Below are 18,771 nucleotides of genomic sequence, written 5' to 3' on the forward strand. Positions count from 1 at the left end.
AAGCCCAAATAACATAGTTCCCAGAAGAGAACCCAATTCACTTGAGCTCAGAGCAATCGACTGGAATTCATCCCCAAAAAAACTTCTTGTAAGGATCTTAATTGTTACTAAAATTATGGATTTGTTTGATACATACGGATGATTAAACTATTTCCAATTTGATAGGTTTTTGCAGAAATGATCATTAAATTCCGATTTAAACAATGAATGGTTCAGATGATAATGATACGGTGTAAGTATAGTGAAGATTCGTTAATCAAAATAAAGTGGATAATGAGTTGCACAATGCAGCCAAATATGCATAGGAATTAATGCTACTAATGTTATCTACTTATCTCATATATATATATATGCATAAAAACAGAGCATCAATTCCCACCACAAAGTAAGATTTTATTATATCCAGATAAAGCATTACAAAAAAGCTTGAGTACATAATAAGTCATTAAGTAATAACCTCTTATTACAAACTCTTACTGGCTCTATATGCTATATATGTTTATTATATATTATATCCGATATTCTCATACTTGTTATATATATATATCAAACCAGTCATGCATAACCAAGATTCTTAATAGCGCCTGTTATATGCAAGTTATAATTAGGTTTAATGATCTGAACATCATCAAACCCACAACGCTCCAGCGCGTTTAAGCATCGGGATTAAGGAGCGCTGAAGATGAAGATTCATGACCTCATTGGCTCCACCCACAAACTCTCCCCCAATGAACACTGCAGGCACAGTAGGGTTGCAGCCAAGCCTTGAAAGAGCTTGCTCTATCTCTCTCGCTCTCTGCATCTCGTCAAGCTCGTACACTGCTGGGTTCACCCCAAAATCAGAAAACAGGGTCTTGATTGAATGGCACATGCAGCATGAGCTCTTGCTGAAGATCACAACTGGTCTCTCTGAAGCCATCTTTGTCACCACCTCCATTGCTAAGCTAACTAGTGAAATGCGGCACAATGCCCAATTGATCAAAGGTTGACAAGTTTGGTGAGATGATTTTCAACTGGGATTTGAAGTGAAATGCGTGACAGAAATTTAGAGGAAATTATTAAGAAAAGGGTCAGGAGAGCAATGAGCAATGTGAGCTTTGTGAGAATTGAGGTTTTGTGTGGTGAGTTTTTGGGTTGTGGTGGGAGTGTATATATAGGGACATGGTGGTGGGAGAATTCAAGTGGATTGGCATTGCTGGCTTTCGCTATTTTTCTAGAAATTAAAAGGGGATTTTAATTTGATAGTGCACTGTGCAGGAAAAGAAGAATGTTATTTCGGCACTGCTTGCCAAATCTTGCTTTGATCTTCACTCGACAGCGATCCAATTTGATCGAATCTTTTTGAATACGGAAATATAGAGACGTGTCCTTTGTACGGCTTCACATTCTTATCTTGTTTTTGATGTGCTTATTGCCTAAATATATGCACATTGTTTGTATACTTGTATTCTTTTTCTTTTTCTTCTTCACATTCTTATCCTGATTTGCTTCCTTTATACATTATTATTCCGTCATGCTTATATTTCCCGAGGGATTTTTCTATATGGCGGTAACACTTTGTGGCATGCGAACATATCCACCAAAATTTTCATTGCCGGGTTTATATTCCTGTTTTGTTTTTCAAAGGAACCCGTTTCTGCGCTCTGGTTTCTCTGCCCATAGAACTAGAGAAAGTAGAAAGAGCGATACGATAGTACTTGGAGAATACTTGGTGAGTTGATGATGAACAGCAGCTAGCTAGGTGGCTCATTTTCCAAACTTGTTTTTTTGATCTGCCATATCTATCATCGAGCATCTGCTGAGTTGGAGAAACTAGTTGGTTTTATCCATTTGGGACCTCCTTTTTGTATTTGGATTCGCATCCAATTCATGAAAGGGAAACAGAAAGCCAAGTGAAAGAGAAAACACAAATGTGCATGAATTACACATAACATGAGTGTTCATACACAACACACATCAAAGTTATAATTGATCAAGAACCCCAATATATATATATATATATATTATATATATATATATATTATTTATTTATTTATTAATTAATTGCAAAGATATCATCTATATTTCTCTGAGCTTACCCAAAAATATAAATAATTAAATATATAAATAAAAAAACCTAGAGTAATTAATTAACTATTTTTTTTGACCCCAAAATATGAACTTCCTAATGAATAAATAATTAACTAGTTCTAAATCAGTCCCTCTCACTTTCCATTGATGACAAGTCCCAAATCCAAAAAACATGACGCCGTACGTACAATGATGCTGTGAGGTCCCCAACGTTATCCTCTGTATAGCCTTTTCCATGTCAAATTGATGTAGAGTAATTAGCTGCCTTTTTATATTCTATATCTGGAAAAACGCCATGTATCAAATTTTCTGTGTCTATTTTCCATGAAATAATATCTACGACTGTGGACCGCCAACGCATATATAAATAAATATTTTCGAAAGGTCTAGAGAGAGACGATGATCAGTCGTCTGTATAAGAATTAGTGATTTCCATCAAATGAAAAGCTCCTTCACTTTCTTTCCGCTTTCCGTCACCATTTCCAATTCGAATATTGGCCATGCAATTGATGGTAACGTCAAAGTATACCTACGTAATATATATACATATATATATATATATATATTAGTAACCTCCGTCTAAATTTTCGTTTAGGGATCCCTTACAAAAAAGAGGTGAAAATCTCTTACAAAATGAGATGTGTAAACTACACAGAAAATCCAAAGAGTCTCTGCGACTTATTCTGAATATAAAGAAACCACAAAAAGAATGATGGTGGAGATCCGACACCGAGACGCAGACGTCTGTGATGGTTGTAGGAAAATCATAACAAAACGAAGACAAATAAGGAAAACATTTTGTCTCTGAAAATGAGGGGAGAAGATAGGGAGGAAGAGAAGAGGGGAGATGGAATGAAGAATAGTGGCTTCCTCCCCCCTCAATGTGAAAATGGCTCTAGGAGAATTTTTAAGAGAGAGGGAGCTAGGGTTTGGGCTAGGTATATGTATGTATATACATATATATATATGTATATAAACAGTATAAATATGTGTATTAATTCTTTATGCTATATATCATATATATAAATATGTGATTTCAGGGCTTTAAGGAACAATGGCTCAATTGGGAGGCCAAGGGCCGGTTTGTAGCTAAGGTTCCTTGACCGTACATTACACTGCTCGCTCGTACTTATTAGCTAGAGCGTGATGCATACATATGCCAACCATCACCATGCATGCATGGCTTCTTAGTTATCATGTCGTATGTATATATGCATGCATGACTCTCAACATTCCAAAGAACATATTTAATTTACTGCCATAGGTTCATTTATTAGGATTTTTCAATACTTAATTGGTGTCGATTTTGAGGTATATCACTTAAATTTTACATTTTAGGCCACAATTTAGTAATTTTTCAGAGCATTACATGAGTAATATATGAAACGTATTTGAAGACAAAACACATTTTAAAAACATAATTAATGGGGTGATGAGTAGCTTATGCTCTCGATATCTCATTAATTTCGATTCGTTATAGGACACATCATAAACATCGCTGTACCATCATCACATATATGTACCATGCATGCATGGAACTAGGTGAGAGAGAGAGAGAGAGAGAGAGAGAGAGAGAGAGAGAGTGGGGGATGAGGTCCATATATATGCGTGTGTGTGGGTAATAAGTTGAGAAAAGAATGTCAACTTTAAGCACAAAAAAAAAAACTTACTAAAGATAAAGAAGGTATGCGAGGACGGATCGTGGCATCACACAAGTTTGATTTATATTGTTATTTTAGCACAAGTGGCACCACACAATTTGATTAGGTATGTTTTCAGTTGGTGAGGTACATACAGGCTCTGTACAGATTCTCTCTTGTTTTTATTCCATCTGAGAAATAATAAAGGGTAGGGATGATTTAATTTAATTTAATGCATGGCTGGTGATGAGACCCCCCATTTGCCTTTATTATGTATTGCATCATGCTTTTGTGGATACGAAACACAAAGAATACTTCTCCGTCCAAAATCTTAAAGCAGAGAAAGAAAGAATCAAAATCTCACTCAGCTTATATATATATACATATCCAGTCATTTTTTGTTGAGAGATTCTTCAAATAATTTTATTTGAGGAACGCCCTTTAAAGAATTTTACAACTTTTTTTTCTTTTCAATGATCCAAATTATCTATTTTTTAGGTCTTCATTAATAGATTATCCTTACACAAAATTAGACAAATCGGAAACCGTTTCGACATCCAATTGTGTCCTACAAAATCAATGAACATAGTGCTTTAAGAAAGTACTAAGATGATCTTTGAATGAGAGTGTCTACAAAATAGACGGTTTGAATTAGTAAAATACAATCCAAAATGGGCCCTACAAGAGATGTCCCTACTCTCTGTATACATATATATGTCATTTCTAATATCGAACAACATAATTATATGATCACTACTTGGCCAGCTTGCCTAAAAGGGATCATATATTAATCATCAAACCTTTTAATCAATTAATTATTCTGCAAATATATCTTGTATGTTAAGATTGGAGGAGAGCATGATTCGTGATGTTCTTGTTGGTGCTGGCATCTTCTAGCTAATTAGGTTGGATAGAGGAGGAGGGGGAGGGGGGCCTTAATTTGTCAATCCTCTCTATGATTCTATCTATCAGCATTAAACACGTGCACAAGTTTAAGCAATTTTTGCTTTATCTCGATGATTTATAGGAACATTTCGAATTATGGAATAAGGGTGGAATATGGTTTTAGTTGGAGTCGAAATTTTCGGGTCCACAAATAAATAATGTTCAATTCAAGTTAAGAAGCATAACGCCATTTTTAGATTTCGCTATAGTCAAACGAGAGTTTCTATAAAAATCTTGTGACAATCAAACTTGATTTGTAAAAATTCTTTACAAGTTTGGAAGCAAATGCATATGTAAATACTGGTTTTAGTAAAGCCAGAAATCTTAGAGTCAATTGCGCGTCAGTTTTTACCAACTCCTCTTGAGGCAAAGGAGATTTGCAGACTACCTAAGGTCAACTCTTGAGGGTTGTTGACCAGTCAAGTTATAGATAAGGGATATTGAGCATCTCCAACAGTAGTATCAAACCAAACTCTTCAAAATGAAGTTTGTTGATTTAGTGGCAATTTGAAAAGTTTTGTTTGCTATTCCCCTTTTAATAATTTATGCCCCAACAGACTCTTCAATTCAATTAATGCAGTGTTATAGAAAAATATGAGAACATATGAAAAATGTATATGTATTTATTGTTTGAAAAGAAAAAATGCATGTTTTAAACATTTTTCAAGGTAAGTTTTAATTTTTTCAAAGTAAAATTAAATGATTTGAATAACCAAGGTTAACTTACTAGTCATGAAGAGAAAGAAAGAAGTTATAGCCTTGATGGCTGAGTTTGACAAGGCTATTGGAGAAAGTTTTGATAATGTGGCTCACCTATTTTAACATTCCAAAGCTGTTAAAGAGACTGTTGAAGATTTATAATATAATCTACAATCACGAACTAGCCTAGCCATGAACCATGAATGAATAAGGGCTTATAATCATGGATCGGCATATGGGTCAAGGGGTGCATGTGAACCCAAACTATTTATACATAATCTTCAAAAGTACATATTGTAAAGATATCAAGGGTCCTAAGTCTGCCACATGTCAGAAGATTGAAGAAGAGAGTTGTTGAAATGTTGTTAAGTCTGTTAGGCAGTTTTAGCAAAAGAGTTAGAGGTCTGTTAAAGAAGTTAGAAAGGTTAAGAGGTTAGAAACGTGTACACAAAGCTTTGACAAGCTAGTATAAAAAACCATCACTGTACTGTGTTGAACAATCAATGAATGAAAACATCAATTCTTCTCCTAAGATTGCCTGCTTCTCTCTGTTAAACTTCTGCTTAATATTGCTATTCTCACATGGTATCATCGCCATAATACGATCCTGAGCTTCTTGCTTCCGCATTCCTATTCTTTGCTGCCAATTCTGTTCTATTCTCTTCTTCTTTGTTAATTCCTTAAGCTTCTTTCCTTCTTCAACCACACTATTCCTTTCGTAGTCTTTGTTCTACCTACCACCTGTTTGTTCTTTTACCTCACAGAATCTTCTGCTTGTTCTATTACCCATTTCTTTTCTTCTCACGATATTTTCTTCCTGAATACTCATCATGGTGACTGCTACTCAACTTCAGATTGTTCAATCTCCGATTACTACCTTAATTCCCACTGTCTCTACTTCTGTGACAGTTAAGCTTGATGATACAAATTTTCTCACTTGGAATTTTCAGATGCAGCTTCTTCTTGAAGGTCATGGCTTATTGGGGTTTGTTGATGGTTCACGGCTGTGTCCTCCTCGTTTTGATGAAGATTCTGATGTTGAAGGTGTGGAAACTGATGCTTATGCAGTGTGGAAGATGCATGATCGTGCCTTGATGCAATTACTAATTGCAACCCTTTCTTCTACTGCTATCTCATATGTCATTGGGTGTACTAGTTCTCATGATATGTGGGTTCAGTTGAAGGATAGATTTTCTATGGTTACCAAAGCTAGGATTTTTCAGATGAAAAGTGAGCTTCAGAATATCAAGAAGGTGCTGACCCAGTCTCTCAATACTTGCAAAAGATAAAGGATGCTAGAGATCATCTTGCTGCCGCTGGGGTTTCTTTTGATGATGATGATATTGTGATTTTGGCTCTTAATGGTCTTCCCCCAGAATATAATACATTTCGGTGTATGGTTCGAGGCAGGGAAAATGTGCTCTCTCTTAAAGATTTTAGATCTCAGTTGCTTGCTGAAGAAGCTATTCTTGAACATTCTACCTCTGCCGCTCCTTTTGCCTCTGCGATGATGGCGAACAATCAATCATTCAACGGAAAATCTCTTGTTCTTGCTGACACTTCCACGTCTGTCCCATCTTCTATTTCATCTAGCCACAATGGTGGTGTCAATGGTGGTCTCAATGGAGGTTTCCACTCTAGCTCTAATGGTGGCTCTTTTTCACATAATGGTGGTTTCCAATCTGGCCCTAATAGAGGTTCTTTTTATCGAGGAAGAGGCAGACCTCGGCATCAGTTTTCATCTAGTTCAAGACCGTATCAAGCTCCACCTAATTCTGGCCCTGGCATCCTTGGTTCGGGTACTGATATTCCAATTTGTCAAATATGCAACAAGAAAGGTCATCTAGCTGCTGATTGTTATCAACGACATCAACAATTCACAGGTCCTGGTTCTTCTGTTCAATGCCAAATTTGCTGGAAGTATGGCCACACCGCTATTCAGTGTTACCACAGAGGCAATTTTTCCTATCAAGGCAAACCTCCTTCATCCAATCTTACTGCAATGCATGCCAACTATTCTCCTTCCTCATCAGCTGAGCAATTTTGGGTAGCTGATACTGGAGCAACAGCCCATATGACGTCTGATTTGTCTCAACTCAGTCTTGCTACCCCTTTCTTAGGAAATGAGACTATCACCACTGCGGGGGGTTCAGGTTTGAGTATTTCTAGTATTGGCTCTTCTTCTTTGAATACTCCTCAATGTTCTTTCCAATTATCGAAAGTTTTGCATGTGCCAAAGATATCCCAGCATTTGCTTTCAGTGCATCGGTTATGTAAAGATAATAACTGCAGATTTATATGTGATGCATTTGGCTTTTGGATTCAGGACAAACTCACGGGGAGTGTTCTTCTCAAGGGACTGTGTAGAGCTGGCATATATTCTATTCCTTTCTTTCCTTCACAACCTCATCCTACTCCAGCTGCTTCTCTCATCAAACAACATTTCTGCTTTCTTGGACATCCAGTAAACACTAGTCTGTGGCACAAGCGGTTTGGTCATCCCTCCAATGTCATTACTACTGCTCTTTTACATCAATCCCAGGTTCCTGTTTCTTTAGACAAAGTTCAATCTGTTTGTCATCATTGTTTAGAAGGCAAACTAGCTAAACTTCCTTTTCATTATCCAGCAGTAAAATCTGTCAAACCTTTAGAAGTGATTCATAGTGATGTGTGGGGTCCTTCTCCAACAATATCTGTTGAGGGGTTCAAATATTATGTTAGCTTTGTAGATGAGTGTACTCGGTTTACTTGGCTCTTTCCAATGATCAATAAAGCGGAAGTTTACTCTATTTTTGTTCATTTTCATGCTTACCTAGTCACTCAGTTCTCTGCTTCTCTTAAAGTTTTTCAAAGTGATGGAGGTGGTGAATATCTTAGTCATAAATTTCAACATTATCTTCTTGCTAGAGGTATCATTCATCATAAATCCTGTCCCTATACACCTGAACAAAATGGCTTAGCCGAGAGAAAACACCGACACATCTTAGAGACTGCTATCACTTTATTGCAAACTGCTCATTTACCACCAAAATTTTGGATTCATGCTTGTGCTACTTCAGTCTACTTGATCAATAGAATGCCATGTAAAACTCTTCATTTCAAATCTCCTTTTTTCTTATTGTTTGGATCTGCCCCAGACATTACTCATCTGAGGGTATTTGGCTGTGCTTGCTTTCCTTTGCTCAAGCCTTATAATACAAACAAACTTCAGCCAAAAACTTCTACTTGTGTCTTTCTAGGCTATGCAGGACAATATAAAGGCTATATTTGTTTTTCTCTCCTTACCAATAGACTATTTGTCACTAGACATGTCCTATTTGATGAAACTGTGTTTCCATTCACATCTGTCCATCCAGTAAGTATTTCTTCATCTCAGTCTCTCCCTTCCTCTTCTCCTCCTCCATCTATTTCATTCACTAATACTGTCTTATCACCTATCCCTTCTCTTTCCATTTCCTCACCTTCTCCATCCACCTATGAAGCCAATGAACCTTTGACTGCATTGCCTCCCAGTTCATTGCCTGCTTCCCCTTCTGCTACACAATCAGCTACACAGTCTCCTCTCCCTGTGGATCCTGATTTTCAGCCTGAAAGTCTTCGTGTTGTCTTGCCTCTGCCACCTGTAAATTTGCATCCTATGACAACACGGTCTAAGAATGGCATCTCCAAGAGGAAGGCTTTTTCTGCTTCTACATCTATTGATTTATCTACAATTGAGCCTAGTTCTTTCAAGGCTGCTTCTCAATCACCGGAATGGCAATCTGCAATGAGGGAGGAAATTGAGGCTCTTCATGCTCAAGGTACTTGGGATTTGGTTCCTCTCCCAGCTCATAAGAATCTTGTTGGCTGTAAATGGGTTTATAGGATCAAGAAGAATGCAGATGGTTCTATAGCTAGGCATAAGGCTCGCTTGGTTGCTAAGGGATTTAGTCAAGAGGAGGGTATTGATTATTATGAGACCTTCAGTCCGGTGGTTAAACCAACCACTGTTCGATTAGTTCTTGCCCTTGCCGCTCAGTTTCAGTGGTCCTTACGGCAACTTGATGTTAAAAATGCGTTCTTGCATGGTGTTCTTCAAGAGGAGGTTTATATGACACAACCTCAAGGCTTTGAGAATAAGCATTATTCTTCTGATTTTGTTTGCAGACTCAAGAAGTCCTTGTATGGTTTAAAACAGGCTCCTCGTGCCTGGAATGAAAGATTTACTAGCTTCTTACCAAGCTTGGGTTTTCAGGCTTCAAATGCGGATCCATCTCTCTTTATTCACCATTCGTTGCTTGGTACTGTGGTTTTGCTTCTCTATGTTGATGATATCATTCTTACTGGCAGTAATTCATCTCTTATTACCTCTGTAATTAGTGCTTTAACTCAGGAGTTTGATATGAAGGATTTAGGCCAATTGACTTATTTTCTGGGGCTGCAAATTTCATATCAGTCTGCTGGCTTGTTTGTGTCTCAAACTAAGTATATCAAGGAACTGCTTGACAAGGTTGATTTGCAGGATTCAAAACCGTGTCCTACTCCTTGTCTTCCTTATCACAGACTATTGAAAGATGATGGCAAACCTTATTCTCATCCAGAGCAGTATAGAAGCATTGTTGGTGCTCTGCAGTACCTCACTTTCACAAGGCCAGATATTGCCTTCTCAGTGAATCAAGCTTGTCAATTTATGCATAATCCTATGGAATCTCATGTTGTGGCAGTTAAGAGAATCCTGAGGTATTTGAAAGGAACCATTGATTTTGGCATTTGGTTTAAGCCTGGTCTTCTTCATCTGCACGCTTATAGTGATGCTGACTGGGCTGGGGATCCTAATGATCGCAGATCTGTTTTGGGGTTTATTGTTTACTTGGGCTCTAGTCCTATTTCTTGGGCTTCTAAGAAGCAACATACTGTCTCTCGTTCGTCCACTGAGGCAGAATATAGGGCTTTAGCGATTGCTGCTGCTGAACTTGCATGGATCAGACAGTTGTTCTGTGATCTGCATGTCCCATTACATGTTCCTCCTTTAATTCATTGTGACAATATCTCTGCTATTGCTCTCTCTTCCAACCCAGTGTTTCATTCCCGAATGAAACATCTACAGATTGATTATCATTTTGTTAGGGAACGAGTCATTCGAGGTGATTTACATGTGCAACATGTCTCTTCTGCAGAACAATTTGCTGACATTCTTACTAAGGGGCTGTCTATCCCTTTATTCCAGCATCATTGTTCCAATCTCATGCTTGGCTCCTCCAAACATGAGATTGAGGGGGCATGTAAAGATATCAAGGGTCCTAAGTCTGCCACATGTCAGAAGATTGAAGAAGAGAGTTGTTGAAATGTTGTTAAGTCTGTTAGGCAGTTTTAGCAAAAGAGTTAGAGGTCTGTTAAAGAAGTTAGAAAGGTTAAGAGGTTAGAAACGTGTACACAAAGCTTTGACAAGCTAGTATAAAAAACCATCACTGTACTGTGTTGAACAATCAATGAATGAAAACATCAATTCTTCTCCTAAGATTGCCTGCTTCTCTCTGTTAAACTTCTGCTTAATATTGCTATTCTCACACATATTACGTTAAAATTATATATTTTAAGTTACACATAGTTTAAAAGTGTAATTAATGATTAAATTCAAAAAAGAAAATTGTCGCGCTTAGAAAACTGGCACGTAATAACGTCACGCCTTATTGACAATGCAATGTTACAATGTTAAAACCAAACATCATAATACTACACTCTCAATAGAACGTAAGACATATGGTTAGAAAAACAAAATATAGCAAATATAATGTGGAAATGAAACATCTGAAAATTTATAAAATACTTTCTAAGCACCAGAAAATAAGCAAGCCTACTTATTTACCCTAGGGTCTCACAAAATTATGTGTTCAAGCTAAAATGTGCTTAGTACTAGCAATGCGTTTCCAACTTACAAAAATATAGGTTTTACAAAAAGGGTATTAAAGAGAGACTCTTGTCGTTTAGCTTGTTACGCTTTGTCAATTAGAAGAGCCTCAAGTTGCTTTGCAGGATGTGGTGCTTGAAGACTTGTGTCATGTTCGTTAAGTTCCTTCAATAAAATTTTCACATTGCTCTCCAAACCTAATGAAGAGACACTTTTTTTTTTTTTTGGTTTAATATAAGTGATGGTCTAAGAGTCAGTTTGGGATTGCTGGTATTTAAAAAAAAAAAAAAAGTTGTGTCTGCTCTGTTTTGAAAATAATTAGTTGTAAAATAGCTCCATATTTGGTAAACAATATTTTTAAAGCGGAGGTGGAGGAGGAGGAGGTGGTGGTTGTGGCAATGGAGGTGGTAGTGGAGGTGGTGGAGTTGGATGTGGAGGTGGAGATGGTGTCATTTTTAAAAATGAATGATGGTATTTTAGGAATTAAAAAAATTCATTAAAGGCTCATATGCTTCTTTTGAAAGGCCACTACTTTTAAAATAATCGGGATATTTTAGTTTTGCCAAACACCTCAAACTACTTTAAAGTGAAGCATGTTTTTGGTCAAAAAAAGCAATCCCAAACAGAGCCTAAACCAAATGATCTACAAAGTAAGATCTTTTTTCACTTGATTAGACCCCTTGACAAGAGACACCATATTTTTAGGCAATGTGATGTACTGATTTATGTGTTAGGTAAACATCAATCATAATAAATGATGGAATAAATACACATCAACTTGCGTCTCAAAATTTTTGCATTTTTTGTTACAAAGAAATTCTTGTTCAGTGAACGGAGACACACAACAGAGAGAAGTGGCAAGCTCTCATCCATCTCTCTCACTACTTTTTAAAGTTCTCTTCTGAATTGGGATTTGATATTCTATATATGCAAACATCATCTCATCTCATCTAGAGATTTCCCAACTTTTACGAAGAATGAATTGCACAAAAAATGCTCAAAAAGCCATGCATGCATCACAGCACCATCGTCTTTGTGTGATGCAACTATTCGTGCAAGTCTTCATCCAACACTTACAATATCCTCCTCCTCCCACGTTATCATCACCAGTTATATCCAAAGTTGACATTCGCCGTCATGCATACAGTCCACTCTCAAAATTGTAACAAGGGTATTTTCGTCCATAAAAAAGCCAATGCCCCATATGTTTTTTGATTATTATTATTATTATTATTATTGTTGTTTTGATCTCTCTTATTAAACCCACTTTCGGCCACGTTGGCCTTATCTTTATGGTATCTTAGATTCTTGGCACAACTAGAGGTAAATGAGCTAGTGCAGTAAGCCACACAAGTTCCTTTCATGTCAAGGGTAGTTTGGGCATCGACACAAATATCTAAACGAACCTTCCCTTTTCTCCTTTGGATTAAAAAAAAAATTGCATAAATATAATATGTCATCTCTAGCTTTCTCCCATACGGCTTACCCTATATATACATGCTCACAAGAGATCCAATTCCATCAACACCAAACCAATACACTTCTACTACTCTACATTTGCTCCATTTTCCACAATTTTCCCACACATTCCCATCTAATTTTCTTGGCTTCCAAACAAAAACCCCATTTGAACCATTAGACCTAAACCCCATCTCAGCCATCCTTAACAACTACATTTCACTTTTTGGGTACATTTTATTTTCTTCAAATGGATCGCGTAGCAAAGTTGGCGTCACAAAAGGCAGTGGTGATTTTCAGCAAGAGCTCATGCTGCATGTCCCATGCAATCAAGAGACTGTTCTATGAACAAGGGGTGAGCCCTGCAATCTATGAGCTCGATGAAGAATCAAGAGGGAAGGAGATGGAGTGGGCTTTGGTGAGGCTAGGGTGCCAGCCCTCAGTGCCAGCTGTCTTCATCGGAGGCAAATTCGTCGGCTCGGCCAACGCAGTCATGACCCTTCATCTCAATGGCTCTCTAAAGAAGTTGCTAAAAGATGCTGGGGCATTATGGCTTTAGAAACCCTAAATGGAGCATATTATGCAGTAATCTTTGTGTGTCCCAAATAATTATGGGTAACTTGTCACTTATATTTTCCTTTTATCTTTCTCTTACATCCAGCGGCTTAAAGTACATTTTGTATGGAAAATAATATATAGAGAGAATACTAATTTCAGTTGTGGTTACAACTTGTATAACTACATTATTTTCTGAAGTGCAGTACTATTATATAGAGAACTATATTGTATGATTAGTTATCTAGTCATTTCTCTTTTCAAGTTATAAATATCTCGCTAACTAATTCTCAGTTTTCAAGTTATAAGTACCTCGCCAACTAGTTCTTAGTTTAGTGATACTTCTCTTTTAATGTTAGAAGAGGTATATAACTATTAAATGTTAACAATTTTATGCTTTTGAAGTTGTAGATTAATGATTGATGATAGATTATAGTGCTAAGACGTGATTAGCGTTTCCTAATGCCAATATTAAAATCTTCATAAAAATTGTGTGTGCACTAATTATATGTAGCATTAATTTCTCTCACAACATTAACACATACAAGTAACGATAGATCTTGAAAGAAACTTATCGTACAATAATGCTTCAAACTGATACTCAAGTAGTGATCTTTAATTAATTAACTTAGAAAAGCAGTAAATGGAAAACAAAACAAAAAAAAGATGATTAGCAGTGACCACACTATATATAAAGCTATAGGATGCTTTCTACGTAAACAAAAACATACGCAAGTGCCATATAAAAAGGATTAATCGAATGAGATAGAGCTGAAGATTCTGAGTTGCTTAAATTTGCATCACGTACCCTTTGGAATAAACTCTGAAATTCTGCAACAAATATTACGTGGTGACAATATACACAAAAAAAAGGATCGAATTTTGCAATGTCTTTTCAACGAAATGGATATATTCTTTGATGGCTAAATGAGCTAAATTAGAAATTGGATCAAATTTATTGGAGCTATATATATACATATTCTAGTTAGTGTTGTTCCATCACGCATGGCCTTTCGATTCTGGTGTCGTGGGGTTGATCCGGACAGCCTCAAAGTTTATATAAATAAAAACAGACCTGCATGCCATGCCATGCCATCAAAATATTATTCCAATCATCATCATGATCATTTGGTATTCTTATGGTGTGTTAGAGTAGAATCTATGATCAAGTTAAAGATGGATAATATAGAAGTGATCAATTTTAGTTTTTTATTTTTATTTTTTGTGCTAAGGTATAGAGGAGAAAGAGGGAGAATGGAAGTGAGAATGAGAGTGGAAAAAGGATTGAGAGGGGAGGATGGGAGGGAAGAATAACAAAAGCGAAAACAAAAACAAAAATCTGAAATATATTTGAAATTATTTTATGATATAGAACAAATTGCGGGAAGCAATTGTAGAGGGGTTGGAGCGATATGCGCGCAAGGAAAAATCAAGTAAACTGCAGATTTGGACTCCGAGCTTAGAATCAGGCCCATGACTTGTCAATTCGAAAAGAACAGCGTCACAAGTAAAACTCATGGCTTTGCCATGATGTATGGACTTTTTTGGGTATCTGCTCAAAATCCAATTTTGAAGTTTGTACTATTTGTGGAAACTTTGTTATTTTCCTATTTTAATTCGTTTGTTCTTCCTAAGGTTTCTAGGAGTATTTAAATCTACTTTACCTGTGGTTATGGTTATATTTTGTTATTCCAATTTTATCAATAAATCTTGAGGTCCCCTCATATCTTCCTGGCTATGTAGCACGGACACTCCATCAGGCCGAAGTGTTTGGGTGTCAAACACGACTTGGACACGGGACAACGGTCAAGACACGTTTTGGACATGGTCAACTGAAGTCAAAACACAACAGAGACCATTTTGAAAATTATAAAACAAAAACTGGGGCCAAAACATAATTACTGAAAACTATGTGTACATATTTAAAACAGTTTTAAAAAGTGGGCTACAAATATCAACAATATTTTTTTTAAAATATGTTTTTTTTTTCTTTGTTCCTGCATAGCAGAGCTGATATGTTTGGTTGACAAAGGATATTGATAGCAAGTCGTGAGATAAAGCATCTTTTTGAGTGGGTAATTCATTCACTTTTTTTTAAAATTTTTTTTTATAAATGCAAACTAGATTCTTATTTTATGAAGTGGGATATCATTTTTCTTATTTTGAAGATGATAGATCATATACGAAAAATGTGTGAAATTTGATTTATGCTGAATCATGAATATGTGTGAATAAATATGTGTATCATTCTTTATTTTGTTTAGGAGGGAAAGATGAGTAATGCTAAGTTAATTCAAATGAGTATGAATTTGTTTTATGGTATTATGACATTGAAGTATTAAGTATGATTTTTTTTCTTTTCAAATACATATATATATATATATATAAGTATATACTATTATAATTTTATTAGGATTTATTATTATTTTAATTGTCGTGTTCTAGTCGTGTCCGTGTGTTTTAGTTTTTTGAGATTTTCCGTATCGCTGTGTCGCGTTTCCTTGTCCTCGTGTTCATGTCCGTGTCTGTATCACTTTTGTTACTTCTCCCCCCATCCTCCCTTCTCATTCTCTCTCTCAATCTCATTATCACTTTTATTTTCCTCTATACTACTAAAAACTAAAATTGAAATGATTATCAAACGAGTCCGAAAATTATAACAATTTTAAAACAAAGATATCATTTGCAATTAGAAATTTGGAACTCTGATACCATGTTAAATATATACATATATAAACTATTAAAGAATGAGTTAGGAATGTCCTACTTAATTGTTGTACTTAATAGTCGCCTAGAGCTAGGGCATGACACATTTGCTGAACTATCCAAATTATTGTACGTAGCAGCATATATATATGCTCCCAATCCCAAAACTCCTTCACAATTTTGTGTATATTTCAATCATGGAGCTAGGGTTCATTTGGGACTGCTTCTTTAGGAAGCAACTGCTCATAAGTACTTCTAGTAAAAGCGCTTTTGTTATAAATATATTGAAATTTTCATAAGAAATTCAAGTACTTCTTGAAAAAGCACTTGAGAGTGCTTTTTGAATAAGCACATAATAGGTGCTTCTCCAGAATGCGTTTCTACGACCCATAAGCACTTTTAAATTTTTGTTGCAAAACCCTGTCTAAAGTGCTTTTGGTTATCAAAAAACGCTTTTACGCCTCCCATAAACACTTCTAAGCGGAGCTAGCTTTCATTTATTGAGGGCCCAATAATATAGATTTATTATTTTTCAGGGGCCGACAACATAGATTTTTCAATATTTTGCAACAATTACATTAATTTAATACACATTTGACATGAAATGTTAGAATTATCGGAGGGGGGCACGACCTCAGACCGAAGTGTTGTGGTATATTTAGTATGATCATGATCCTCATAATTTTCATCACTTTCTTAATTTGTTGTCCAAACTCCAGCATGATCGATCTCATCAGCCTACTATGTATTATAATCTATTTGATTTAGGGCAAAACTGGATGTAATGCACAGATGATATATACTTCTGAGAATGTTTTAGGTTTATTGATGTTGTAATGAAGATTCATTTGACCACAAACTTGGACGGGGAGGAGGGGAAATGAACTAATTAAGCACAAAAAAAGTGGCTCAATAATTCAATTCAACCATCAAATGCTAATATGAACTTCTAAGGCTGCAATTAGATGTTTTGCCAACAAAACCACTCAGCCAACCTGAAATTCCAACCTGGGGAAAAAAAAGATACTTCACCTTTATTATATATGCGGCACTTTGTAGCTCCATTTTGGAAAAGCTAGCTAGATAGGCAATATATTCACCTTGTCTATATTGTGTGTTGGAATTGATTCCACGTTATCTTATAATATGCAAAAAATTAACAATCTCCAAGCATGAAAAAAAAAAAAATACATATAGTAATTAATGGGCTCATCGTGAGCATTTTATGTCAACGAGGTCTAGCCTAATGAAAATAGACCTTGATTTGCATACTAAAGATCTTAGGTTCGAACTCCTATAGCATCTTAGTTGTGTGTGTGTGAGAAACCGCCCTCCTCTATAATTTAGACTATCGCTTGTACCCAAATAAAAATTTGCTTGCAAAACTCCACGATGGTATATAATGTTGAAATTTATGGCAACTTTTTCAAAAAGAGGCTTGGGCTTACGATGAGGTTCGGGTTCAATATGAGCCCCACAATATATTCAAGAGCTACATCATTGGGCTTTTCCCTCAAGACTTAGTCAATGACAGCTAAAGTTCTAATTAATGTATGTATAGCTAGGATCAGTCATGATCTCTTGGACTACAGGAGTTCAAGAGATTTGTGGTCACTCACCGTTGGATGTAAATTCAACGGTTCACTCACTCTTGTACTCCTTTTAAAAAACATTTTTGAACCATTGAATTTACATCCAACGGTGGGTGACCACAAATATCTTGGACTCCTATAGTCCAAGAGATCGGGACTGTAGCTAGGATATAGCTTTATGGTTTTTTTTCTTTATTCATTGGAAGGGAATGAACTTTTGACCTAGTTTAATCCAGTTAAGATCTTTATATTGAGAGGTAGTTGAGTTTGGACTGCCCGTTTAAGGAAAAGTTAACTCGTTTAAATTAACAATGCATAACATAACATCTCAGACTGTTTGACAAGAAAACATTCTTATATTATTGTAACTTATATGTAAAGACTCCGCATGCAATTAAAGATGATGTAGGATGTTTTCATTGGTGGCATTGGTTGCTTCGTCCCTAATTCAATGTTAGCTTTATTCAGCGAAAAAAGCTAGAAGGGAAAGGAAAGCTAGCAACCCAACGATCATATTAGGCAGATTCTACCAGATAAAACTTATCCTGCTTTTCATGTCATCCATCTGAAGTTCAATGCATATTCAAGAACTTAAAAAGGTACTTGATATCATGTAAAAGAAAGTAAAAGATGATTAGAAGGGCCATTAAGATCAATTCTTCATGTGGGCAGGCCAGTCTTAATTTGAAAAGACATACATTCCCAACTTAGAGTGATCCAAAAGCTTTTACCAATCTACTATTAATAATAGATTAGCTGATTTAATCATGCATTAAGCCACCAGCAAAGACATACGGTAGCTTAATTATGTAGCCAAATAAAAATAAATAAAAATTCTCCTTTGCAAAATTGTACAAATATATTAGTGAAGATTCCAATATCACATCTTCTTTTCCAGTCACTTTGTATAGATTTTCCCAAGGCTAACCAATTAAGTTAATTTAGGCATTAAGCATCTAGAGCTATGCATAAAGCCTTGATCTTCAGAGTCTTTATTCATTCAGATAGATGACGGGAAAATCTATATAAATGTGCTGGCTTTTTATTGTCATTGTGCTACACATTTTTATCCTCCAATTAATAGGTATGTGAGGTAAATAATTTAATGCATATATTATAGTTAGGGATAAACACAATTTCTGACTACAGATGCATGTGAAACTAACAACACATTAATGGATCAAATTTGTGTCCGTAAACAACTGGGGCTAGCAAAATT

General features: G+C 36.0%; 2 protein-coding genes across 2 annotated transcripts; one reads left to right on the forward strand and one right to left on the reverse strand.

Annotated features, from left to right (window-relative positions):
- Positions 1-372: 372 nt before the first annotated feature.
- On the reverse strand, positions 373-1,134 carry LOC117614337 (monothiol glutaredoxin-S2). Its single transcript, XM_034343119.1, has one exon. The coding sequence runs from the start codon at positions 935-937 to the stop codon at positions 629-631; it is 309 nt and encodes a 102-aa protein (XP_034199010.1). The 5' UTR covers positions 938-1,134; the 3' UTR covers positions 373-628.
- Positions 1,135-12,777: 11,643 nt separating this feature from the next.
- Positions 12,778-13,425, forward strand: LOC117614295 (monothiol glutaredoxin-S10). The gene has a single exon (XM_034343057.1). The coding sequence runs from the start codon at positions 12,950-12,952 to the stop codon at positions 13,256-13,258; it is 309 nt and encodes a 102-aa protein (XP_034198948.1). The 5' UTR covers positions 12,778-12,949; the 3' UTR covers positions 13,259-13,425.
- The last annotated feature ends 5,346 nt before the right edge of the window (positions 13,426-18,771 follow it).

This window comes from Prunus dulcis, chromosome 1 (genome assembly GCF_902201215.1).
Source record: "Prunus dulcis chromosome 1, ALMONDv2, whole genome shotgun sequence".
Taxonomy (NCBI): domain Eukaryota; kingdom Viridiplantae; phylum Streptophyta; class Magnoliopsida; order Rosales; family Rosaceae; genus Prunus; species Prunus dulcis.

What these genes read in the sequence shown, in the direction of transcription:
- LOC117614337 (XM_034343119.1), bottom strand. Translation starts at nt 937, where the DNA reads ATGGAGGTGGTGACAAAGATGGCTTCAGAGAGACCAGTTGTGATCTTC.
- LOC117614295 (XM_034343057.1), top strand. Translation starts at nt 12,950, where the DNA reads ATGGATCGCGTAGCAAAGTTGGCGTCACAAAAGGCAGTGGTGATTTTC.